Consider the following 26396-nt stretch of genomic DNA (forward strand, 5'->3'; position numbering starts at 1 on the left):
CACATGTGACCTAGGAAAAGGAAGACTCCCATCAAATATGTTGGTTAGGTTACCGGTTGCTAGTGTGGCTCAGGAACAAAAATGGTGTAAACCGGACCCAAAGTTCATTAAAGTAAATATGGATGCAACATTCTATGAGAACGAAGGAATAACTGCTGTCCTGGGAGATGACAAAGGTAGCTTTATAGCTGCTAAATGCAAGTATATATCTTTTGCTGCTGATGTGGTTACAAATGAAGCAATGTCCATGAGAGATGGACTTGAGTTGGCCAATTCTCTTGGGTTCAACCGACCAGAAGTTGAGTCTAATTCTATGCAAGTGATCAACTTTCGCACCGGACAGTCTAGATGGTGGGTGGGATGCGACGCCAGCTATTTCGTGGACTGTGTGGACACATCTACGTCAATAGGAAAGATCATCTTTAAACATTGTTATCGATTATCTAATCAGGCGGCATATATGCTAAATAATCATAGTATTTATAATGAGCTTTCTCTTGTTTGGATGAACGCGCCCCCTGACATCTTGATAAGCGAGCTCGTAGACAATGTATAATTATTTGATTTTAATAAAGCTAGTCATAATGGCCTTTTAAGAAAAAAGGTTACCGGTTGCCACTCATGACTACTATATAATTTGGAAAAAGAAAAGTGCACTAACACGCCTTTTAAGGAAAAAGGTTACCGGTTGCTACTGATGTCGCCCTGCTGCTACTTGTTGTCGGCTACGCGTCGCTGCTGCTCCTTGCCGGACCCTGCTGCTCCTCGTTTCCGGCCGCCGTCGCTCCTCCTCCTTGCCTTGCCGGCCCTGCTACAGCGACACCGTGGCCGCAGCAGAGGGAGAGAAGAAAAGACAGAAAAAGAGATAACTTACACATGGGTCCCACATGTAAGATAACGGTCTAACAAAACTGCAACAAACGGATTGTTTAGGAGCGGGTCCTACCTGTCATAAACCGGTTTAAAATGTTCGCAACGGACGATTTGAGTTTTTTGAAACAGCCAACCCCGACTTTGGTAGGTCTCAACGAAAATTAAAAATTCAGTAATTTTTTGGAACCCTAACCCGAATTATAGTAGTTTTATACAATTTACTCCTTTGTTTGGATGAATGCGTCCCCTCACATCTTGGTCAGCAAGCTCATAGACAATGTACAATTATTTGATTTTAACAAAGCTAGTCATGACAGCCTTTTAAGAAAAAAGTTACCGATTGCCACTGAGGACTACTATATACTAATTTGGAAAAAGAAAAGTGCACTAACACGCCTTTTCCTTATAAAATAGGGCAGCTCGATCGTATCCATCGATTGCCTCGCCGTACCTGGCGGTCATTGGAGTTTCAGTGGTTGTACTTGTACCTGCTGCCCATAAACAAACCATTTAATGCGGGTTGCGTATCCAGTTGCCACTCACTGTAATTTAGAAAGAAAAGGAAAAGAAAATAATGCAATATATATATAGGACCGCACTATTTGGCACATGTGTGGCAGATAGCAAAACTGCCACACACACCTCTTTCTTTCCTTCTAATTACATGCATGCATGCATTAGCATGACTCACTCTCTTCTTTCATCGTGTATTTTTCTCTCTAATTACATACATGCACTAGAGGACAAAAAAATGATGTCATGCTAAATTCTCTTTATTCTGAAATTTAAAATGTTTTGTAGCCCAAACCGTCGGTCCGATGCAAAAACTGTTATCACATAAAAGATTCATCTCGATAAGATCTTCGAAACTAGATCCCATGTTGCTATGTTTCGACAACTTTTTCCCGGGTCAAAAGTTATCACGCTTGGACTGCATAAGTTAGCACACCTGTGGTATGTAAGTTATCGTGGTATTTTCACATAAGTTACCGAGACATAAAAATGGTTCTCACACGCTTCTTCACGTGTACATTTATGTATGCACTAGAGGGCAAACAAGCTGATGTCATCATAGAATCTCTTTATTTCGAAAATTCTAAATGTTTTGTAACTCAAACCATCGGTCCAATGAAACCGTTTTCGCATAAAAGATTCGTCACGACGAGATCTTCAAAACTAGATCCCGTATTGGTATGTTCTGATGAGTTTTCTCGGGTCAGAAGTTATCATGCCTCTACTACATATGTTACCACGCCTGTAGTATGCAAGTTATCGTGCTATGTCCATATAAGATACTGGGGTTATAATTTTCAACAACTCCCCCCTTGGTAAAAAAAAATACCGCATTGTTTGCACGTAAGTTATTGGATATGCGGTTCGTATATTACCGTGCTATTTCACATAAGTTACGAGGGGTATGTTTTTTAACTTGTTTCCCTCCTTGGTCAAAGTTATCATGGTGTTTCTACGTAATTTATCTGGTATTCCATTCGTATATCATCGTGTTATTTTCATATAAGTTACCGGGGTTATATTTGAAAATTAAAAATGTTTTGTAATTCAAACTGTCGGCCCTATTCAAAAATCTAATTTTGCATAAAAAAGTTTATCGCGATTAAGACCTTCAAAAATCAATCTCATGTTGGTATGTTCCAATGACTTTTTTTAGAGTCAAAAGCTACCACGCCTAGGCTAATGAAATTATCACGTCATCGGTGTGTATGTTATCATGCTATTTGCACGGAAAAGTTACCATGAATGTTTTCAACAATTTTTTCCTCAAGGGTGAAAAGTTACCATGGTGTTTTTGAGTAAGTTATCAGATATGTGGCGTGTATGTTACCAAGGTACTTACACATAAGTTAGAGGGGGTATATTTTTAACAACTTTTTTACCGCGGGAAAAAGATTATCATGGTATTTGTACCTAAGTTATTGAGTTTATGGCGTGTATAGTACCATACTATTTACACAGAAACTACTGAAGGATATGTTTTTGCAACAATTTTTGGCCTCGGGTTCAAAGTTACCACAGTGTTTATACGTATGTCATTGGGTATGCGGTGCATATATTATCATGATCTTTACGCAAAAATTATCGGGGATATGTTTTCAATATTATTTTCCCCAAGGATCAGTGTTACCACGGTGTTCATATGTAAGTTATCAGAGGTGCAGCATTTACACATTTCCAGTCCAACAAAAAGGCATGTTCCAGAAGCATATACTACTGCAGCAACTCCTAGATCATGTATAATGTTGGTCTGAGTGCTAATACAGGAAAGATAACAAATAATTACATACAGGAAAGCCAGTTCACTCCTTTTTCAGATGAAGGAAGCGTTATTGATCTTCGACAAGTACATGAACCAAAGTTAATGCAAGTAAATTTCTACATTTAACTGATAGAATTGAACCAAGACCACCCCCGGTTGAGAGATTGCGACGCTAATTCAGTAATCAGTCCTATCAACCAAAGTTATGCAATTTCAGCCTGACAAACAAACGTGGGTTCCATTTCTGTATCGTCAACAGAACAGAAGAGATGACAGAGTGACAAGAGTGAGTGTCCGTCTTACGCTTGAGCCGAAGAAGTAGAGGCCGACCATGTTGTTGAAGAGGTGCTTAAGGTTCATGTGGCTGAAAGAACTGGTGAGCATCGTGTGCAGACGCCCACTCGTGAAATTGTCCAGCGAGATCTGCTCATCAACAAAAACCATCAGGTCATAGACTCAAAGTACCACTGTCTCCAGTCCAGACCACCACATTAGAAATTAACCACCAAGCACCAACCATGAAATGTTTCCTCATGAACATGGGATCCACGTTGCTGGAGGCGCTCGTGAGCAGCGTGTGCAGCCGCCCGCCGAAGTACATGTCCAGCCAAACCTGCTCGTCCACAGAATCATCAGGTGATTGTGTCATAGTGAACTAGTTAGTGAAATCATGGCCAGCACTTGCGAAACCAAAGCAAAATAAGTCACTTGGGTAACCATCAGGTCACCAAGACACTACTAACCATGTGAGGATCCGTGATGAACCTGGGATGCGCGAGCACGCGCCAGAGCATGAAGACGGACAAGTTGGCGCCCATGAGCGCGCCCACCATGTCATCAGCCGTGGCCGATGTCCAGAGCGCCCTAGGGAAGGGAGGGGAGACGCCAGAGCAGAAGCTGTGAGCAGACGATCAAAAAAAGGCACCAACTTTCTTGTTTCTTCTCCCCGGAGGGAGACGGAGCAAGGACGTACGGTACGGACCGAAACCTTACCAGGGCGCCGCGGCGTGGAGCAATGCCGACGACGGAAGGGGCCAGCCCGAGGTGGTCCGGCCTCGCTGCGGAGCGGAGATCTCGAGGCCGGGGGACCCAGCGCCACGCGCGGCCGGCACGACGGCCGCGGCGCTCGTCGGCACGAGCGAGCCGGGCGGGGAGCGGGGGCCGGGTGCGGGCGGGGAGGGGAAGGGGGAGGCCGGTGCCGCGGGCGGGGAGGAGGAGCCGAGGAAGCGGCAGCGGGGGATGGGCGGTGGGACGGCACGGCGGAGGGCTTGCCGCGCGAGGAGGGAGAGGGGAAGGGGAAGGAGGAGCCTTCTCCCCTGCAGGGCCGCCATTCTGTTCCGCCTAGCTTCCACGCCAAGGCCAAGCTCGGGTTGCTGTCCCCGCCGGACCCGCCTCTGGGTTTTGATTTGGTGGAGTGGAGTTTGGGAAACGGATTACCTCGCATGACAAAATTACACATTTGGTTTTTGAAGTCTCTCGCTATGAATTGGTCTCATAACTCAAGAAACACTACAATACGATCTTTGTACATGAAATACATAACACTCTACGGTATCTTTACGGCTCCCTCGACGGTAGAGCCGCTGCATTTTTGAGGAAAACCCCTCTTTTTTCACGGAAACAACCCGCGGTCCCCCGGTCCACGCGCCCTGCCACCCGGTCCACCGTCCACGCATCCTGCACCGTCATTGCCGGGCCCGCCGTCGTGGAATCCAGTGAGAATCCATTGAAAGTTGCATGCGGGCGGTTCCTGACATACCGTGCGGACACGATTTCTTTCTCGTTCAATGCCCTTTTTCAATGGCCTCAAAGAGATAAATTTTCCATTTTTATCTATGGGGTCACAACCGGCAGCCACAGTCGCATTGTGCTGCCCACTCCGATGGTAACGTATCATGATGGGCCTATTATGATGTCAGGCGGTTTCCATCACTCCTCAGGTCTGTTGGCATTTCTAGCTCACCCTGTTCGGCGTGGACCAGAGATTGTGCGGGGACACGCACGTGGGGGGTGGCGCTGGTGCACATCTTCGACTAGATGGTGCCAGATGGGGTGGCCGGGATGGAAGCGAGAAACTAAAGGTAGCGAGTAGCGATAATGGCCACCATCTCAAATTTACTCAGAGAAACACAATAGGCTTTAGACCAACATCATGGCTGAGCACACACCTCAGGCGCCACCCGTGCTAGAAGCCCCCCATGCTTTTTGAAACTGAAAACTGCAAAAAGGAAGAAAAAAAGCGACAATAAAGAATAAGTTTGGCTTCAAGATGTCCTCGATTGATATACTAGATAGGAGAACACTAGTAGAAAAAGAGGCTTCCATACGCCCCCATTAGTCCCCAAAACAATCGAACCGCGACAAAAGGGGCCTTTAGTCGCGGTTCGGGAGGAGACCCGCGACCAACTATCTGGGCCCAGCGCGCTCGGTCGACAGCTGGCGGACGGGAGGGGCTTTAGTCCCGGTTGGCCTGGCCAACCGGGACTAAAGGTCCCCGAAGGCCTTTAGTCGCGGTTGGCTAGGCCAACCGGGACTAAAGGCCCATCCCTATATATAGGACTCAGCTCACTTCACTTCACTCAGCTCACTTCACAATTTTCAAAAGGGGGTGGTGGGTTTGCTTTTGGTTCCTCCTATGCACACAAGGTGTTCGACGAAATGCCCGAGAGCCTGAAACAAACATGATATGAAGTGTCCGAGCCACACTTGAGCTTTCTCATTTATATTTCCTCCGCGATCGCGGTTAGCAACTTGAACCTTTCATGTGTCATTGATAAAATATGCATGTGTGTAGTTCATTGTTTAATTTGTATTATTTCTAGCTAGTTAGTTTAACAAATGCATGATGGTTAATTATATACTTTATATAATAATAATGCAGATGAATCGGCAATGGATGTACGGTCCCCGACTCTCCGGCGAGTTCACTACGGGTTTGAAAGATTTCCTCGTAGTGGCAAATGCGAACAAGCAGCAAGGTTTTATTATCTGTCCATGTGCTGTCTGTAAGAATCAGAAGGGTTACTCCTCCTCAAGAGACGTTCACATGCACCTGCTTCGGCACGGTTTCATGCCAAGCTATAATTGTTGGACCAAGCATGGAGAAAGAGGGGTTAGAATGGAAGAAGATGAAGAAGGGGATGATATCGATGACAACTATCATGATCATTTCGGTGATACTTTCATGGAGGATGATGCTGAAGGTGGGGAAGGGTTAGGTGAAGGTGAAGAAGAGGCACATGATGAGCCCGCTGATGATCTTGGTCGGACCATTGCTGATGCACGGAGACGCTGCGAAACTGACAAGGATAGGGAGAATTTGGATCGCATGTTAGAGGATCACAAAAAGTCGTTGTATCCAGGATGCGATAATAGTCTGAAAAAGCTGGGCTGCACACTGGATTTGCTAAAATGGAAGGCACAGGAAGGTGTAGGTGAGTCATCATTTGAAAATTTGCTGAAAATGTTGAAGAATATGTTTCCGAAGAATAACGAGTTGCCCGCCAGTACGTACGAAGCAAAGAAGGTTGTCTGCCCTCTAGGTTTAGAGGTTCTGAAGATACATGCATGCATTAACGACTGCATCCTCTACCGCGGTGAATACGAGAATTTGAATGAATGCCATGTATGCACTGCATTGCGTTATAAGATCAGAGGCGATGACCCTGGTGACGATGTTAAGGGCGAGAAACCCAGGAAGAGGGTTCCCGCCAAGGTGATGTGGTATGCTCCTATAATACCACGGTTGAAACGTCTGTTCATGAACAAAAAGCATGCCAAGTCGTTGCGATGGCACAAAGAGGACCGTAAGTCCGACGGGGAGTTGAGACACCCCGCTGATGGAACGCAATGGAGAAAGATCGACAGAGTGTTCAAAGATTTTGCAGCTGACGCAAGGAACATAAGATTTGGTCTAAGTACTGATGGCATGAATCCTTTTGGCGAGCAGAGCTCCAGCCATAGCACCTGGCCCGTGACTCTATGAATCTACAACCTTCCTCCTTGGTTGTGCATGAAGCGGAAGTTCATTATGATGCCAGTGCTCATCCAAGGTCCAAAGCAACCCGGGAACGACATCGATGTGTACCTAAGGCCATTAGTTGATGAACTTTTACAGTTGTGGGCCAGACCTGGTGTACGTGTCTGGGATGAGCACAAAGGAGAGGAATTTGACCTACGAGCGTTGCTTTTTGTAACCATCAACGATTGGCCTACTCTCAGTAACCTTTCTGGACAGACAAATAAGGGATACAATGCATGCACGCACTGCTTACATGAGACTGAAAGTGTACGTTTGGTTAATTGTAAGAAGAACGTGTACCTGGGTCATCGTCGATTTCTTCCCCGAAATCATAACGTAAGAAAGAAAGGCAAGCATTTCAACGGCAAGGCAGATCACTGGCCGAAGCCTGCTGAACGTACTGGTGCTGAGATATTTGATATGGTCAAGGATTTGAAAGTCATCTTTGGAAAGGGTCCTGGCGGACAATCAGTTCCGCGGGGAGTTGACGGGCACGCACCCATGTGGAAGAAGAAATCTATATTTTGGGAGCTAGAATATTGGAAAGTCCTAGATGTCCGCTCTGCAATCGACGTAATGCATGTTACGAAGAATATTTGCGTGAACCTGCTAAGCTTCTTGGGCGTGTATGGGAAGACAAATGATACAAAGGAAGCACGGCAGGACCAGCAACTTTTGAAAGACCCAGATGACCGGCATCCGGAATGGTTTCAAGGTCGTGCCAGCTACGCTCTTACCAAAGAAGAGAAGGTCATTTTTTTTGAATGCCTGAGCAGTATGAAGGTCCCGTCTGGCTTCTCGTCGAATATAAAGGGAATAATAAACATGGCGGAGAAAAAGTTCCAAAACCTGAAGTCTCACGACTGCCACGTGATTATGACGCAATTGCTTCCGATTGCTTTGAGGGGGCTCCTACCGGAAAATGTTCGAGTAGCCATTATGAAGCTATGTGCATTCCTCAATGCAATCTCTCAGAAGGTAATCAATCCAGAAGATCTACCACGGTTACAGAACGATGTGGTCCAATGCCTTGTCAGTTTCGAGTTGGTGTTCCCACCATCCTTCTTCGATATTATGACGCACCTCCTGCTCCACCTAGTCGAAGAGATTTCCATTCTCGGTCCTGTATTTCTACACAATATGTTCCCCTTTGAGAGGTTCATGGGAGTATTAAAGAAATATGTTCGTAACCGTGCTAGGCCAGAAGGAAGCATCGTCAAGGGCTATGGAAATGAGGAGGTAATTGAGTTCTGTATTGACTATGTTCCTGACCTTAAGCCGATTGGTATTCCTCAATCGCGGCACGAGGGGAGACTAAGTGGAAAAGGCAAGATCGGAAGGAAATCCACGATATGTATGGACGGTCATTCTATGACTGAAGCACACCACACAGTTCTGCAAAATTCCAGCTTTGTGGCTCCGTACTTCGAGCAACACAAGAATATTTTACGCTCGGACAACCCGGGGAAGCCTGAATCCTGGATTAGAAAGGCCCACATGGAGACTTTCGGCAGTTGGTTGCGAAAACATTTAATGAATGACAATGATGTTGGAGATCAGCTGTACATGTTGGCCAAGAAACCATCTTCGACTATAACGATTTTCCAAGGGTACGAGATAAATGGGAATACATTTTACACCATCGCCCAAGATAAAAAGAGCACCAACCAAAACAGTGATGTCCGCTTTGATGCAGCAACCGAGAATGGGCGAAAGGTCACATATTATGGTTACATAGAGGAGATATGGGAACTTGACTATGGACCCTCCTTTAAGGTCCCTTTGTTCCGGTGCAAATGGTTCAAGCTAACAGGAGGTGGGGTAAAGGTGGACGAGCAATACGGAATGACAATGGTGGATTTCAACAATCTTGGTTACCTTGACGAACCATTCGTCCTTGCCAAAGATGTCGCTCAGGTTTTTTATTTGAAGGACATGAGTAGCAAACCGAGGAAACGGAAAGATAAGAAAACGATCAGTACATCATGCGATGATCCAAAGCGCCACATTGTTCTTTCAGGGAAAAGAAACATCGTGGGAGTGGAGGACAAGACAGACATGTCAGAAGATTATAATATGTTTGGTGAAATTCCGTCCTTCAAAATGAACACTGACCCAAGCATTAAGTTAAATGATGAGGATGCTCCATGGATACGGCATAATCGTAAGCAAGCAGATAAGTGCGTAAATAATCATACTATTTGCACAGAAATTACCGAGGTAATTTTCTTCGAATAAAATTCCTCGGTAGAAATTAGCACGGTGTTGCAAATAAGCTATTAGGTCTATGGTGCATAAATTAGCATGCTATACACATAAAAGTTACCGGATATATTTCAAGAATTTTGTTCGATGGTCCAAAAAATTATCTGGCCTAGGCTGCATAAGTTATCGCACCCGCAGTATGTAAAATTACCATGTTGTTTATGCAGATGTTACCATACATGAAAACCTGAACTATTTTCAACATTCCAATGGGGTTTTTTAGGTCGCAAGTATAGTCCGGTACAACCAATCGCTCCCAGTATTGTTTACATGTTGCTTCCAATAAAACATCGTTTGAGTTGGCGGTCTACTTGTGGGTTGTTAGGACCAGAAGTGTGCGCGATTTATGCCGTCTAGGCCCGATTCAGGTTGATGAGCACCGATACAGTGGTAAACCTGAACTCAGTGCAGCAATTTACACAGGTTTGACGTTCATTTTCTACTATATAAGTAGAGGAGAGGAGCGTCAGTGCGTCACCATCGTGCTGGTCAGGGATCCTAAATCAAGCTCCCTGAATCTTAATGCTAGTGTTTCAGGCCTTTGTATAGTGATTTGGTTGGAGCCTTTTGCAGTCCGTCGGTCGTGCAAGTAACTGAACCTGATTGGAGTGATTAGTCTATTCACCCAAGCTTTAGAAAACACTGAAATCTTAAAAGGGGTTGCAATAGGGAGGTGAGCAGCAGCAGCAACAAAAGGCGTTGGTGAAAAGAACGGAGCACCAAAGATCTATGGATATGAAGCCGCCTTGTTGCAGAACAAGAGCAGCAAGGACAATGATCAATAGGAGCGCAGTGTAAAAAATCGAGCCGCCTCGCCTCCATACTTCTGCTATGTCACTATGTGCTTTGCTGCGCCCCGCATCACATGCAAATCCAATTAAAAACAACAACAAATCAAGCCGGGAGCAAAACGAGCACAACGGGGAGCTTCGAGTCCTGGGCTGTCGTTGGTGATGAATCCGAGGAGATTGTTTTTTTAGAAAAGAAGGATGACCCCCGGCCTCTGCATCTGGGAGATGCATACGGCCACTTTATTGATTATTCTCGAGGACCGTAGAAAGTGTTACAACAATGTGTCTGAAACCACCATCTTGGCAACATATGTCGCTACTCCTATCAAAAATGATGAGGGGTGCTAGCTGGACCACTACCCAAACCACTCACCTAAGCCTAACATCAAAAGCCGGAAGCCGAAACTCATTCGGAAGCCCCAGCCGAGCCACATACCGGGTCTGGGGCACAATCCGGTCAGACGCACTCGTGTGTCGTCGCCGCCATCTTCCACAGGTCCGTCTTCAGATCATATTAAGGCTTCTACCTTGTCTGGCCACTCTGCCATCGACGTCCCCATGACGCCAGACAGCTTCCTCCTCCTGCAAGGCTCAGGCTCCATCCAAGGTAGAAGACGGTGCTACCATGAGCGCTGCACCATCCAAATCAATAAGCCCCAAAGATTTGACATCCACGCTCCCAACAAGTAGTGATGACTGGTGCTCGGGGCCGCTCGTCCTATACAAGAACTACTGGCTGAGGTCCACGGTGCTGGAGCGGATCCTGCTGGCCCAGGTCACCATGAAGCCCCGGGACGACGACATCATCCTCGCCACACAGCCCAAAAGCGGCACTGCCAGGCTCAAGGCCCTCACCTTCGCCATCACCAACCGAGGCCGCTACGGCTTCGGCGACCACCCCCTCCTCACCCACCACCCTCACCCGCTCGTGCCGTGCATCGAGTTCCATGGCCCGGGCGGGGACCATACCGACCTCAACGCACTTGCATCTCCTCGGCTTCTCTCCACGCACATTCCCATGTCGCTGCTCCCGCCGGAGATGAGTCCATCCAGCGGCCGTCGCGTGGTGTACCTCTGCCGAGACCCCAAGGACGCGTTTGTGTCTCGGTTCCACCATGGAGCTGGACAAAGCCTACTGCTTGTTCTGCCGGGGGCTCTCGCCTTACGGCCCTTTCTGGGAGCACTGCCTGGAGTACTGGAAGGCAAGCTTGGCGACGCCGGACAAGGTTCTTTTCTTGAAGTACGAAGAGATCAAGGAAGACTCTGTGGGAGTCGCGCGGAAGCTCGCGGTGTTCCTCGGCGTCCCGTTCAGCCAGGAGGAGGAAAGCTCTGGTGTCCCGGAAGAGGTGGCGAGGCTCTGCAGCTTTGAGACACTGACGAGCCTACAGGTTAACCAGTTAAGTGTTGTCAATGATCACGGAGATCACAGGTTTCCTGCTAATTCAGCCTTCTTTAGAAAAGGACAAGTTGGGGACTGGGCGAACCACATGAGCCGAGAAATGGGGGAAAAGATGGATCAGATCACCAAAGAAAAGCTCAAGGGATCTGGACTCGCCTTCTGATTTGCATTTCTACTTTCTCATCTGTTTTGTACTCATAAATTTGGGACTAAAGAACTTTCTTTAAACGGTGTTGTCTTTTGTCTATAATAAAGTGGGTGGCTCGACATGCCATGAGCACCGTGAAAGCCTGTTATTGTACAAGAAGTTTTCGGCTATTCACACGTGTTTTGGGTAATTTTTTATCGCATCATAATTTTAGGATCTCGTAATGTGGAAAAATAAAGATCTGTAACATTCAGAGTTAACACTAAGACATAATCTGTTGTATATGTTCCTTTTTTCTCAACTCGTCTTATTAGCTTTTTTTAGGGGTATCCGTGGAGTAGGCCTAAGTCAAGGATTCGGCCCAGCAGGCCGGAACGACCCGATATAATGCCAGGAAATCACTCAGCAAGGTCGGCGTTGTCGGGAGCAACTAATTAACGAGCGCTTCTTCGGGAGCCTCGCAACGATCAGCGCCACTTGGCGCGCTCTCAGCCATTCGCCACGTGTCGCGCTCTGGACGCTCCCTTCGGATTTTGTTTTTTTATTTTTTCGCACGCGTTTTCGGCTTTTTAAACGGTTTTTTTTTCGTTTTTTTCGATGTTTTGGTTTTCCCCCGGTCTTTCTTAACTTTTCGATGAAAAAAAAATTTGCGCGAATAAACGCGTTTTCTTTTTTTTCCTTTCGCGAAAGTCACGGTTTTTCTTCCGCAAGAGGCACGGTTGTGCTTTATCGAGAGTCACGGCCGTGCCTTTCGGAAACGAAAAAAACGCGTTTTCTATTTTTTTTCTTTCGCGAGGGTCACGGTTTTGCTTCCGCGAGAGGCACGGTTGTGCTTTCGCGAGAGGCACGGTCGTGCCTCTCGGAAAGGGAAAAACAAAACGCGTTTTCTGTTTTTTTTCTTCCGCGAGAGGCACGGTTGTGCTTACGCGAAAGTCACGGCCGTGCCTCTCGAAAAGGGAAAAAAATACGCATTTCTGTTTTTTTCGCGAGAGTCACGGTTTTGCTTTCGCGAGAGGCACGGTTGTGCTTTCACGAGAGTCACGGCCGTGCCTCTCGGAAACGAAAAAAAAACGTGTTTTCTGTTTTTTTCCTTCCACGAGAGTCACGGTTTTGCTTCCACGAGAGGCACGGTTATGATTTCGCGAGAGGCACGGGCGTGCCTCTTTCGGAAAGGGAAAAAACCGTGCTCCCGGTTCGGTTTTTTCGCCCGGGTTTTTTCGTCCGGTTTTTTCGTGAAAAAAAGTTCGTCAAAACCTATCAACATGGGATCTGGTTTTGAAGATCTCGACGCGAGGAATCCAATGGTGAAAACGGTTCGAGATTTGGACGCACGGTTTAAGAGATAAAACGTTTTGAATAAACGGATCTACGAAAAAAGGGAAAACTCCCAGGTTGCAACAAGTGCCGCGCTGCATGTGCGCCACTTGTCGCGGCCTGGGAAAGTGGAGTGTTCTTTTGAACGAGTACTCCTTAATTAGTGATTTCGGGCGTTGTCTCAAGATAAACTCAGCTGGGTCAGCGTCACGAAGGCTCGGTTTGGCTGCCCTTCCCCACAACGTCCACCCGACTGGACCGATCGTGGGTAATCAAGTCAAGCGTGGACAATTTGTCGTATAACTAGCAAAAGAGTCTGTGTGTTGCAATGAGAAAGAAAATAGCATATGCCCTAACCCAATAACCATGACTCGATACCTTAATAGCGTATCTCCTTCACATCCTCGCTGACAGTGGCCTCGGTGCTTACACATGACAATGCATTTGAATGTGGTCAATCCTAAGACGTCTCTCGCTATCTTCACATAAGATGAGAAATCTGCTTTATTTTTTTCCTGTGAGGTACGTCGAGACGTGCATGCATCATTATAGATGGTTTCTTTCGTGGCCAACACTACTGCAGGAATGCCTGGCAGTGGTGGACGGCAAAGCCCAGCAGTGGTGAGCCGGGCTCTTAAGGGCCGCCCACCACTGACCTCCCGCCACTACTAACATGGCATCAGTGGCGGGCATATGTTCCAGCGGCGAGCGACTGTCTGCGCCCGCCAGTGATACATTACGGTAGGCAAAAAGAAAAGAAAAAAATGTCGACATCATTTTTGGCAGCCATGGCAACATTTTCAGTATAGTAAAGTCATAAATAGCACACTTTAAACATGCACTTTAGTTTAATAATTCTCTAATGTATAATACTTACACATCACAATATAATACGTACACATGATAATATAATAAGTCTCCTCTATTTATAGGAAAATGGGGGTAGTGTTGGAGACTACAGTTTTGCCCTTTGGGCCACAACATAGAGTGAGGGGCATCATAGTCTTTACAGTGAGTCCATCAGGAATTTGTGTCCCAACTATCCCAATAACTCATCTCTCATGAATATATATTGAACTCATTCCCTAGGGCACCTTGTTGGTCTTGATTATAGGAAAATGGGGGTAGTGCTGAACTCATTCCCTAGGGCCACTGCTCGCCGGCGTGCCGCCCTTGCTACCGGGTTGCATCAAACCTCCCCCCTCCCCCGGGACCGCCGTTCCAACAGCCCCGGCGACCTTGTAGCGCGTCTCGCCGCGATGGCTGTCGCAGCTCACAGCGGTGACCCATCACGGCTCTCAAAAAAGCTTTGGCTGTCGCATGCTCGGAATTGTTGGTTCCAGCAAAACTGGATGCTGGTTGAAGCAATTTTTCTCACCAGTTGAATCAAAAATTGTTCTGCAGATCCCAACAAAGAAGAATGCTTTGCATCTCTGGAAAACACAGGCTCCAGAAAAGAAAAGATACTGGTTGAAGCAAAAACTGCTCGCCGATTGTAGAAGAAATGGCTTGCCGATCCCAACAAAGAAAAATGCTTCCGTACTCGCATCCATGCAAAAATCGCTGGTTCCAGCAAAAATGCCTGATGGTTCCACCAAAAACAATGGCTGGTTGAAGCAAAAAACATGAGTCGCGAACTCACATGTCATGAAGATGGATGTACCAAAAATCCACAAAAACACCGGTGGTAGCAAAAACCAAAATGGTTGTAGCAAAATGGCTCGCAGGTTCCAGCAAAAAACACCGTGGTAGCAGATTTTGGGTAGGTGGGTTGTAGCAAAAACGGACTGGTTCCAGCAAAAACAAAACATGGTTGTAGCAAATTCGTGCTGTAGCAGCCATGGAGAGCAGAGCACCCAGCCGCGGGCTGCCATGGCGACGAGCGCTTGCAGCACCGTCGTGAATGCAGCCCGCTCAGTTCCGGTCAGCGCTCGCAACAGCGGGCGGCCATGGCCACGAACGTTTGTTGCAGCGGTCACCGCTTGCAACAGCGGGTTGCTCTGTTTCCAGCACGGAACGGCCGGACACTCCTCACCTCCGCAGTAACTCCGGACACCGCTCGCCAGAGCAGCAGATCGTCGAGATCGGAAAAAATGAAGGGTGCGGTGCTCATGGCTTGTTTACCAGAGAGATGAGGGGGAATAGATGAGGATCGCGCTGGAAGAAAGAAAAGTAGTGGGCGAAAAGAGATAAGACAGGGTCCCACGAGATTATGTGTCGCTGGGAAAAAGGAAACACATCGGACGCGTGGGTGAGGCGCCGGCCCAAGCTTCGGCCGACCTGCCGATCCCAAACATTTCCCATTTCTAAAGCAGGAAAACGCTGCTGCATTAGTAGAACTACTGCTTCAACCGGAAACCAGTCCCATATCCGAAAATTTCCCCCACCGAGCCCCGTGTCGGTCCCTCGCGGGGCGGCCTGGGCGCAAAACCCTAGCCGCTGCAGACCGCGCACCCCCACCACCCTTCTCCACGCCGCCGCCGGGCAAAGCCCGCACGGCGTCTGGCGGCGGGCCTTCTCTTCACTTTTGCCTGGTGCTGGAGCTGCGCGGGGCTGCTCTCTTGGGCGGATGAGGCGCTCGACGGTGCAGGTGCTGGGCGTGAGCGCGGCGCCGCCTGGCACGCACTGGAGGCGGGGCGACACGGCCTTGCAAGCTAGAGGCTTGGGGGGTGCGTGCGAACTGAGGGACGATGTCGTGTGGGCGCGCGTGGATCTGGCGTGCCACACTCGCGGCGGCGGGTATGGCGTATGGCTGGGCGCGGGACGGCGCGCCAGAGCTGCGCGGAGGCGTCTGGGCGTTGCAGGAGCGTCAAGCTCCTTGGCGTGGTGACCAAGGGCCGAGCCCGATCGAGGCATATCTGCTTGCGCGGCGTGCATTTGGCTTCCCCGGTGCAGATCTGTTGGGTAGCTGGCCGGCGACCTCCTGGGTGCGGCCTGAGGGTGAGATGTGAAACAGTGCCTGTGCGCCATGGAATTGGTATGCAGGAAGAGCTGGTTGGGTCACATGTTTGGGTAGGTGGGGCTGCCGGTGAAAGCCGTACTCCGGTTGTGGCCGGATCAGTCGATGGTGGCGCCTACGGGCACCGTCCCCTTGTTGGAGGCATCGATGTTGTAGTCCCTCCCTTCCCTTGCTCGACATTCTCGGGGGAAACCCTAGGTCCGGTCAGCCGGGTCGGATGATAACGACACTATCGGCTTTGCTCGTTGTCGTGTCTCCTCTTGAGGACATCGTCTTGAAGATAGACTCGGTCAGAGGGACTCAGTTCTCACGTAGGTGGTTGGCGACGGCTTGTGTAGCATCTCCGTGCGAGCAGCAGAAGCACCCTCTACATGCAAAGTGCCTCAGGCGACTTATGTCTGCCAACCTCACGGGATTGAGGCGGCATATGTTTGCTCTTTCGGACATAGCGTTCCTCTTTGATGTCGTCAAGTTTTTTGGATATGCTAGTGGCAGCCAAAATTGATACAACGGTTTTCGGAGTGCACTTTGGTAGTGGTGAAAGCGGTCGAGTGCCTGGCCGGGTGTGTTGTGGGGTGTTGGCCTTCTGACGTGTTGTATGTTTCGTGGTGCTTTAGGCCTAGTCTTGTTAGGTGTTGTTTAGGTTTTCGCCCGGTTTTCCTCGATAAACTGAGTAACGCCTTTCCATTTCTTTCTTTTTAGCGCTCGTCTTATGCGATGCATTACTCCTATGGGGGTGTTGCTTGTAATACCCTTTTCTGATCCATGAATTTGACAGCTCTCGTGCCAACATTAAAAAAAAGTCCCATATCGAAATGATGCGACCACGGCCTGAGCACCCATATGCTCATGAAAGCTGACTCGGTGGATCCGATGGCTGATGACGCATCCTGAGGGATCGATCGAGTGGCTGGGGAGGCGGTTGATCCCGCGAAGGGATCGGCCGGATGATGCGTAGCATCGGGCTTGCCCAAATCTGAACCATATTGAGCCCCGCACGGAGCGACAGCGGAACGTTCTTTGTACAAAGTCCTTGCCTTCCGTAGTAGCATGAAATCAAGCCAGTCGTATTAATTGGAAACTCTATGTACACACGTATAGGAAACAGCAACGCAACGGGCTTGGACACAGCGCAGCGACGGACTCGTACACGTAGAGGGCGGGACGTGGGAACTCCGTATATTGCAAACCTCCCGAGACTCGACCCGACGTCGAAAGTGCAAACCCCCGATTTAGATCGCCTCGCCAACTAGTAATCCAAGTCTCTCCGTCACCCGAAGCCGACCAACAAACAAGCCGATTGATCGATGGACACCACAACACCGACGACCGAGAAGATGCCGTCGCCTAGCCTCATCGAACGGGTCCGCCGTCACGCAATCTCCGGCGGCATCTTAGGCTCCGCCGTGTACTTCTCCCAGGGCGCCACCAAGTCGCCGAGCGGGAGCCGCCTCTTCGGCGGGGCTCTGGCGGTCCCGAGGAACGTGCTCAGGATCGGCAGCTTTGCGGCCTGGTATGGCGCCGCCAAGTCGGTCAGGTGCGCCGTGGCCCCAGACTACCCCTTTGAAACCACGGTCGCCTGGGGCGCCACCAACGCCCTATTCGCCATGCGCCACGGGAGGCGCGCGGCCTGCCGATCCGGGCTCAGAGGTGCGGCCCTAGGCGTGGTCGCCGACATGGCCCAGTATGGCGTAAAACGCTTCCTTGCCTCACGGCGGTCACGGGCAGAGGAGCGCCGCATAGCCCGTGAGTCGGCTGCTTGCCCGGCTGGGATTCCCGCCGACACATGTCATGCTTGATCCATGTTACTTTGTTTGTGTTTTAGGAGTACTTTGCATGCCTGTCAAACTGTAATTTTTTATCCATAAATTAGAGTATATGAAAGCGAATATATATTCTTGTAGAGTGTTACTGTTACAAGGCATGGGCGCAAGTAGCTATAGCTAGCAGGTGTTCCAATGGAAAATTATGTGCAATAAGAAACTGTGTTTCCTGGCCCATCCACTCTTCCTTAATTCTCTCATGCGAGCAAAATTTAGCATCTGGTTCTTTCGCAGAATTTTTAACCTCTCAAAATTATACATAATACTGCCACACTGAACTCGAAAGCACTCAAAGTAACCTAACTTGTCACGCAATTAAGCCCAATATATCCTCGTCGCAGAAGATGTCACCTTGCCCTTGTTGGAGCCCAGTGCCTTGGCACCGTGGGCACCCGTTGAGCTCAGCAAACCACTCCCCTCTCGCCTTTTCTTCACCATGCACGCTGGGCAATAGCCCTCGGCCTCGCTTGTGGTGTCAACAATGCTTGATTGTGAGGTGCTCCTCGACCAAGAGGGGGTAAACGTAGATGACGACGAGTGCGCCCTCATCGACACGCTCCGCCACGAGTTGCTCCTCGATCTCGCACTCGATGACCAATTACCATCATGTATATTCCAAAACGATCAATATTAAAGCAAAATATATATCGACGGAGAATCATACTGATCTGGCTTACAATCATATGGGAGACGGATGCCTCATTGGCCTCCGTGCCGCGCGGGCCGCCCCTGTGCAAGGCGGCACCAAGGGTAGCCTCCATTACCTTGCTACCGCGCCTTCGCCGCCGTCTCACGCGCAAACGCCATCTCCCGGCCACTATGCATGCCGCCGTCCCCGACCACCGCCCCTGCCATCAAGGACGGCGGCCCGCGCATCCTCCGGACAGGTGGCCTGGTAGAGCAAACTCGGAATTGATTTCGGATAGCTGGTTTTGCTCATCCCACAACAGATCTAGACCGCAGATCGGACGGTGCGCATCGTGAGTTTGGGCCAAATTCAAAAATATGCTCTGGCCCAAATTGTTTTAGCCATGAAACTATTTCTATTTTAAGGCTAGGTGATTGCCGAACTTTGCTGTCCATGGAACTATCTAACCAATGACCAGTTTTTTCAAGGGACCAAATTTTGTATTAGGATTCTATTTTATCCAGCGCGTTCTTTTCGTGTTTTAGGTTTTATAAAAATGTGAAATTGCGTGAAATTATATGGAAATCATGTTTACCTTTTCTAGATAACATATAAACTACGACTATTTTGTACTACAATGATTTTGTATTCCATAGAAGGAACGTCACCCTTCGATCGATGAAATTGTTTGAGGGATAGGTCCATGATGCGAAGTTTATACTCTAATGATCTTTTTGATTCTTTTACATGTATTTTTGCCCCGGGAATGCACAAAAATTAAGATGATGTATCGTTTATACTACAATATATTTATGACAGAGAAAAGCAAATAAACATGGATGAAATAATAATAATAATTATTATTATTATTATATTAATAATGAATTATCCTTCTGTGAGAGGGGGCATAGGTTTGCTTTTGCGAGAGACACAGTTGTCAAACAGGTTTTTTTCTACCACGTGGACAAACAGGTTTGCTTATGTACAAGTTCATGCTCTAGCTAATGGAACCAAAAAACCGATCTGATGGAAGAGATTAGGCAATACATTTATACGTCAATAGCTTCCACGAGAGGCACATATTTGCTTCTCGTGAAGAAACATGTTTGCTTCTGGTGGGGGAAAAGCGTGTTTATGTGGGCGGAGCAGCGTTCTCAACGTTGAAGAGGAGCGTTTATGTGGGCTGAGCAGCAATCTCAACTTTCAAGAGCAGCGTTTATGTGGAGGAGAGAGTTCCCTAGCCGCAAAGGGATAAGGAAGGAGAGAGAAATCCTAGATTGGTTCTCAACTTTCTGTTGACTAGGAAAGGAGACAGTCTAGCGATCGAACACCAGCGCGTGCCATCATCACTATCACTTTATAGTGAGAGTATCTCCAACAGCCGCCCAACGCGAGGCGTGTTAAAAATGCGTTTGCAGCGCGCCGTCATCTGTTTTGGCGCGGCGGGGAGCGCTGGCTTCAGCGGCCGTTGTAAATTTTAGCGCGGCGTAGCTCTAGCAGGCGCGCTAAAATACAGCGTGCGCGAGCAGCCGACGCTTGCCATATGTTGTATTTTGAACACAAAATGAATTTCAAACATCAAAACAAAGACATTGCATAATTTAATTATATCACACAAACAAGTTCATGATGATATAAAAGTTTATGCCCACAAGTTCAAATTCATGCCCACAACATCATCCAACCAAGTTCAAAATTCAAACCAAGTTCATGACACAAAATTCACACCAACGAATGACACATCAACAATCAAGCCTCGTCCTCATCTTCCTCCAATTCATCCTCCTCCTCCGAACACGATTCTTCCTCCTCATCTTCATTGTCGCGCACCGCATCATCATGTGTAGCTCGGAAGGTGTTGGCAAGATCTTCAACCGCATCTTCATGCGAAGGTGTGAGAGGCACACCGAAAGACATTCCGCCCATGCTGCCTAGAGGTGCTCCCATGCCTCTCATGAGAGACGCAAAACTCATGCCTCCCATGCCGCCCATGCCGCCCGGAGGTGCTCCGAAGCCACCCATGCCTCCCATGGTCTCCATGGTAGCTCCAAAGCCACCCATGGGACCCATGCCGCCCATGGTAGCTCCGAAGCCATCGATGCCTCCCATGCCGCCAAGGCCACCGCCACCCATACCGCCAAAGCCACCGCCACCCATGCCGCCAAGGCCACCGCCACCCATGCTGCGAATCATGGCTCTTTTTTGCATCAAGACTTCTTCACGGGCAAGATTGACATACTCCTTTTGCGCCTCATTGAGGATAGATGTGTCCATGAAGAACAAGTACTTCTCCCAATCCAACAACCTAGATTGCTCCTCCATGCCCACCTTCCTCTCCTTCAATGTCACCTTCCTCTCCTCGGCCGCCACCCTCCTCTCCTTGGCCGCCAACCTCCTCTCCTCGGCCGTGGCATCTTGGTTCCTTGCCATCTTCCTCACCTCGTTCGCTTCTTTTATTGCCTTCACAATAGCTTCCATAGCATTTTTGAGCTCATCATCTCCTTTCCTCTTCTTCTTTTTTTTTGCGTCTTTCTTGCACCCATCCGGTCGTTTTGGCTTCGAGTATGAAACCGAGTTTGGTGTGGGGCTTCTCTTGCCGTCATCACTTGATGCCTCCTCCTCATCATCATCCAAATCAATTGTTCGCTTGTGTTTGTTGCTCATATCCAAATCATCCATATCATCACGCTTCTTTCATTTCTCATCATCCTTCAATGTTTCATAGCAATGAGGCAAGGTAAATGGTCTCCCTTTCTTGATCTTCTTCTCCTCTCCTTTGAACAAGTTTTGTGCAATATTGAACTACATAAAAACAAAACAAGTTAGCACTACAAACACCAACAACAAGCATGATGAACATGGATGAAAATGGCACTTACCCTATCTTCATGATTAGTGCCACTTGGGTTCAACTTGTCAATCGCCTTTTGTGCGGCCGCCCACTTTTGACAATCTCGGTTGATTGTCGACCACCAGGAGCGAAGAGATCGTTCCGAGCGGTCAATTCCACTCTTGTTGTGTAGATCAAAGTGCTCCTTCATCCGGTTCCAATAACATCTCTACTTTGATCACCTCCAATGGATGGATCCCTCGACACTTGCAACCAAGTATTGCATAGCAAAATGTCTTCCTCATTGGTGTAGTTGCCTCCTCTTCCTTTCGGTGCGTCGACAATGCCCTCACCATCCTCGTCCACCTCGAACTCATGGTCATCGAAATGCATGTCATTGGTTTGAGACCAATGCGAATTGTTGGAGCCAACACCCATAGTTGACATATATACCTCATCATTGAAACTACAAAGTATATACAACGAAGCAAATAAGCTATCTATATGTATGCATTCGAAAAATAACAATAACAAAAAGTTGGCGAAATTTTATACCTTTGAGGCATTTCCTCGAACACCTTGTGCGCGCCGGCCTCCGGCTCAACAAGTGAGCTCGTCGGCGCTTCGGTAGCCGCCCGCCCGTCGCTCTCCCTGCAAGCTTCTTCCTCGACGGCTTCGAGGAGCCGGAGCCGTCCGCCATCTTATTCTTCTTCGCGGATACCTTGCCCTTCTTCGGCCGCGCCGCATTTGGGAGCTTCGAGAGGGGGCACGTGACTTCACGGCGGGCGCCGGCGCGACGCCACCCGCCGCCGAGGTCATCCGTGGCGGCATGAAAAGGCCGCGCGCAATGCCGGTGCTTGGAGGTGCTCCGGCGGAGGCTAAGCCAAAGCTCCCTGCGCTAGGGTTTGCGGCGGTGGCGGCGGCCGCGGAGGGGACGCGGGTGTAGGAAGGGGTGAGGGGGGTGCCGGCGCGGGCGCCCATCGGGGTAATTCGCCGGCGGCGGCACGGGCGGGGCGAAGGTGGCGCGGCGGAGAGAGTGCGGCGCGAGCGCTCGAGTGTGCTGCGCGCGGAAGCGGGCGCACCAAATACACAGCGCGCGAGGGCGATTCGGACCGCGCACCCAACTCTATATGTCGTGCGCGCTTATTGCACGTCCGCTGAAGCCCCTATATCGATTGCACGCGCGCTAAAAAGGACAAATTTGTGGCGCGTCGCTTATTTAACGCGGCCGTTGGAGATGCTCTGATGCAAAACGAAGACACATTGTGCCTCCCGCGTCACAAGCGCGGGAGTCCAAAAAATACGTATGACGCCCGCGTGTTTCCCTCCTTTTCGGTTGCTCCCAACAAACAAACAAGTGATGACTGGTGCTACCGATCGATACACCCGCTCGTACAAAGTCCTTGTCTTCCGTATAGGTATGAGTCAAGTCAGTCGTATTGAAAGGAAACTCTATATACGCACACGCGTACTGGAATTCTGGAAACAGCAACGCAACGGGCTTGGAAACAGCGGACAACCGACTCATAGTGCATGTAGAAGGCAGGATCGACGTGGGAAGTGGGAACTCCATATATTGCCGTCTGCCCTAGACTCGACTCTGGACGACCGAAGCGCAAACCCCCGATTCAGATCGCTTCGCCAATTCGTAATCCAAGCCACAGCCACCCCCACCTCGCTCCACCGCCAGAAGCCAGCCGATGGACACGACAGGGCCGACGACCGAGCAGCCGCAGCCACCTAGCGTCATCCAACAGGTCCGCGGCCACGCAATCTCCGGTGCCATCTTCGGCTCCGTATACAAGTTCCTCGAGGGCGCCACCAACTCGCCGAGCGGGAGCCGCCTCTCCGGCGGGGCTCTGGCGGTCCGCAGCAACACGCTCAGGATCGGCAGCTTTGCGGCCTGGTATGGCGCCGCCAAGTCGGTCAGGTGCGCCGTGGCCCCGGACTACCCCTTTGAAACCACGGTCGCCTGGAGCGTCACCGACGCCCTCTTCTCCGTGCGCCACGGGCTGCGCGCGGCCGGCCGCTCCGGCCTCAGAGGAGCCGTCGTTGGCGTGGTCCCCGACATGCTTGAATATAGCTTACAACGCTACCTTGCCTCGCGTCCACGGGCAGACGATCGCTGCATCCCACCTGAGTAGGCTGCTTGCCCGGCCGGGATTCCTGGCGCGACACGTCTTGTTTGATACTTTGGTTGATGTTAGTTTGTGTTTACTTTGCTTGCTTGTCAAACTGTAATTTTTCATCTATAAATTGAAGTATAAAGCCAATATTCTTGTAATGTTATTACTGTCAAGGCATCGGCCCATCAGTACTCTCGTTCTCATGCGAAACAACCGGGCAAAACTTTCGGACAAAGAAGCAGAAGCGTAGCCCTTCTCTAAAATTTTAACTCCTTAAACCATGCATCTCCCCAAAACAATTTGCACTCCATCTCAACACATCCACATCAAGAAAAAAATAACACCCACACCGAGCTTCGGCTACCACCCCCTCCTCACAAACCACCCTCAACTGTCAGCACCTCGTGTCGTGCGTCGAGTTTCGTAGCCCTTTTGCGGACCATGCCCACCTCAACGCACTTGCCTCTCCTCGCCTTCTTTCCATGCATGTTCCCTTATCGCTGCTTCCGCTGGAGACGACAAGCTCATGTAGCGGCCATCACATCGTGTACCTGTGCCGAGACCCCAAGGACGCATTTGTGTCTCGGTGGCACTTTGGCAAGATCTACCAGGGTTCTGGCATGGAGCTGGACGGAGTCTATTGTTTGTTCTGCGAGGCTGCGAGGGGCTCTCACCCTACTGCCCTTTGTGGGAGCACTTGGGGTACTAAATCAAGGAAGACGCAGTAAGAGTCATGCAGAAGCTTTTTTTTCTCGGCGTTCCATTCAAGGGCTCTGTTTCCTACTCTAGTCTTTTCGAGGGAAAGAAGCTTCGTTAAACAGTGATATCTTTAATGTTAAATCAGTAGAGGATTATGTGTTTGAGTCAAATCATATAGTTTGAGCCTATTATATAAACTAGAACAGTGTGATATAAAAAGTCAGGCAAAAAATGGTTAGTGCACAACTCTATCAAGACACCACATTACGGAGTGCAGTTGAGCTTAATTACCGTTTTGAAGATAGACATCAAATACATGCAAAAACCGGAAAACATCGTGATATATTCATGTAAGTGCGTGATCATACCTTTTCGAAGACTATCATGTCAAATCAGAATTGAATTAGATAGTCGGCGAAGACATGAAAAAGGAAGTCGACTACGAAATTGAAATCAAACATGACACTAATTCTGTTGTTGACCATTTCCGGATTGTTTGTCTTGTCGGCTAAGACCGGTATACCATATATCACATAGATTACCGCTTTGAATAACATAGCCAGGCAGGATGTCTGCTATATCCATTGGCGACCATGACCGCGTAAAACACAGGTTGCTTCATTGGATATTTATAATAAACTTTAATACTTATTTGTTTTATAATACTGTAGTTTTAATTACTCCCTCTGATTTATATTACCTGTCGGAACTTTAGTACAACAGAGGGAGTTGTAAAATTTTGTATTATTTAGCTAGCATAGTTAACGACATAAAAATGTTCCTAAATAATATATATAGTGTTCTCTCTTTGTTATGCAGTTTAATATATATTTACATGTGTGTGTTCATATATATATTAATATTATTAAATATCATGGTGAAGATTTATAAAGCATACAATTTACAAAAAATATCAATAGTGGTCTCTAGTGTACTAGTATTAGGTAAGATTATATAGACTTCTACCGTATGCCAAATTTGTCTTGCAAGTTGGGTTCATTAATAAATAGACAACATGTGTATGATTTTACTTGCACTTCAAATAGCATAAATATTATAATCATCAAAGAACATCAAATTTGCAGTCTACTTTTTGAGGCAAATGATTTGGTATTTGATATGCTCATCTAGAATATGATTAGTTTAATTTGGTGCGTACCAAAGCCTCCTCTAATTTATTAAATAAAAGTTATGCATTAAATTAAAGATAGAGATGAAACTTATTGAGAAAGGCTTTGAGGTAGTAGTGGTGGTCAACGAAGGCGGGAAATATAATATGCCATGTGAGTGCTTCCTGTGTGTGGGTGTATTGGTGTTGGTTGTGTGCTGGAGACACACCTCCCCACTCCCTCCAACGATACTCAGACCGCCGGGATAGGGTCTAGTCCGTGAGGACCTTATTTCATCTCTAGGGAGCTGAGCTATCGCTGCCACACCTTCTTAAGCAGGACACAAACTCTGGTCGACGTAAAACATGCCTAAAACCGAAAGCAGGAACCCTACCATCAACAAGGGCCGGGGTCCGCTATGCCTCCATGGCCCTAAGGCCACCGGAGATGAGCCGGACCAATGACTGCGCACTGATGGAAGGTCAAGAAACCCTAATCACCCATGGACTCGCGACAAGAGGTGAAGGAGTACGCATGCAAACTAGAGCGATTTGCTCAATACTTTCTTAATATAAGGTGCAAAATTATTGAACCGTAGAGAGAGCAGCATGATGTGTATGATCATGCCATTCTGCCAAACAACTAAATAAACATGAGCCAAACACAATTGAGAAACATGGGGAGAAACATATGGTTTCTTTCTTTCCAAGTGTAATTGTTGGACGATTGTACACTCTGAACATCGTCACAAACACAATGAATTTGTTTCTGTCAGCGACGCTAACCAACAGGAGGCAAGTCCTGAAGATCGAAAACGGGAGGCAAGCCCTGAAGATGGACACCAAGCGACAACAGGTTCAGATACTGTTCCACATCCGGCAAATGACGAAACAGCAGCTAGGCCCAAGACTCTGAGTGGGCCTACGGCGCGGACCACTCGAATCAAGACGAAGCCCAAGTGGAACGACGGCCCAGAGTGGACTCGGTAGTTTAAATACAAACTTGTAATGTTCGGTTGTACTCAGCTAGGATTTGGACGGCGGCTTCGGCCGAGCTGTAAAGAGCGGTGGCTGTGAGGGAGATTGGGAGGAAATACACGTCGCCGAACTCCCTTTTGCCATGAACCCTAGCTTCTT

The 26396-nt window shown here is 48.5% G+C and overlaps 2 protein-coding genes and 1 pseudogene across 3 annotated transcripts; 2 read left to right on the forward strand and 1 right to left on the reverse strand.

Annotated features, from left to right (window-relative positions):
* Positions 1 to 298: 298 nt before the first annotated feature.
* LOC109769536 (uncharacterized) lies at positions 299 to 4567 on the reverse strand. Of its 2 annotated transcripts, XM_045229464.2 has the most exons (5): positions 4142 to 4567; positions 3892 to 4012; positions 3666 to 3761; positions 3452 to 3571; positions 299 to 1364 (listed from the first exon to the last, which is right to left on the reverse strand). In XM_045229464.2, the coding sequence occupies exons 1-5, from the start codon at positions 4477 to 4479 to the stop codon at positions 1332 to 1334; spliced, it is 708 nt and encodes a 235-aa protein (XP_045085399.1). In that variant the 5' UTR covers positions 4480 to 4567; the 3' UTR covers positions 299 to 1331. The 2 variants fall into 2 exon arrangements, with proteins under 2 accessions (XP_045085399.1, XP_045085398.1); XM_045229463.2 differs by lacking the exon at positions 299 to 1364 and having other exon boundaries at positions 2902 to 3571.
* Positions 4568 to 10816: 6249 nt separating this feature from the next.
* Positions 10817 to 12581, forward strand: LOC109769537 (cytosolic sulfotransferase 15-like; annotated as a pseudogene).
* A 10445-nt stretch (positions 12582 to 23026) lies between these two features.
* LOC109769540 (mitochondrial import inner membrane translocase subunit TIM17-1-like) lies at positions 23027 to 23470 on the forward strand. Its single transcript, XM_073502208.1, has one exon. The coding sequence runs from the start codon at positions 23027 to 23029 to the stop codon at positions 23468 to 23470; it is 444 nt and encodes a 147-aa protein (XP_073358309.1).
* Positions 23471 to 26396: the final 2926 nt, after the last annotated feature.

This window comes from Aegilops tauschii, chromosome 6 (assembly GCF_002575655.3).
Source record: "Aegilops tauschii subsp. strangulata cultivar AL8/78 chromosome 6, Aet v6.0, whole genome shotgun sequence".
Lineage (NCBI taxonomy): Eukaryota > Viridiplantae > Streptophyta > Magnoliopsida > Poales > Poaceae > Aegilops > Aegilops tauschii.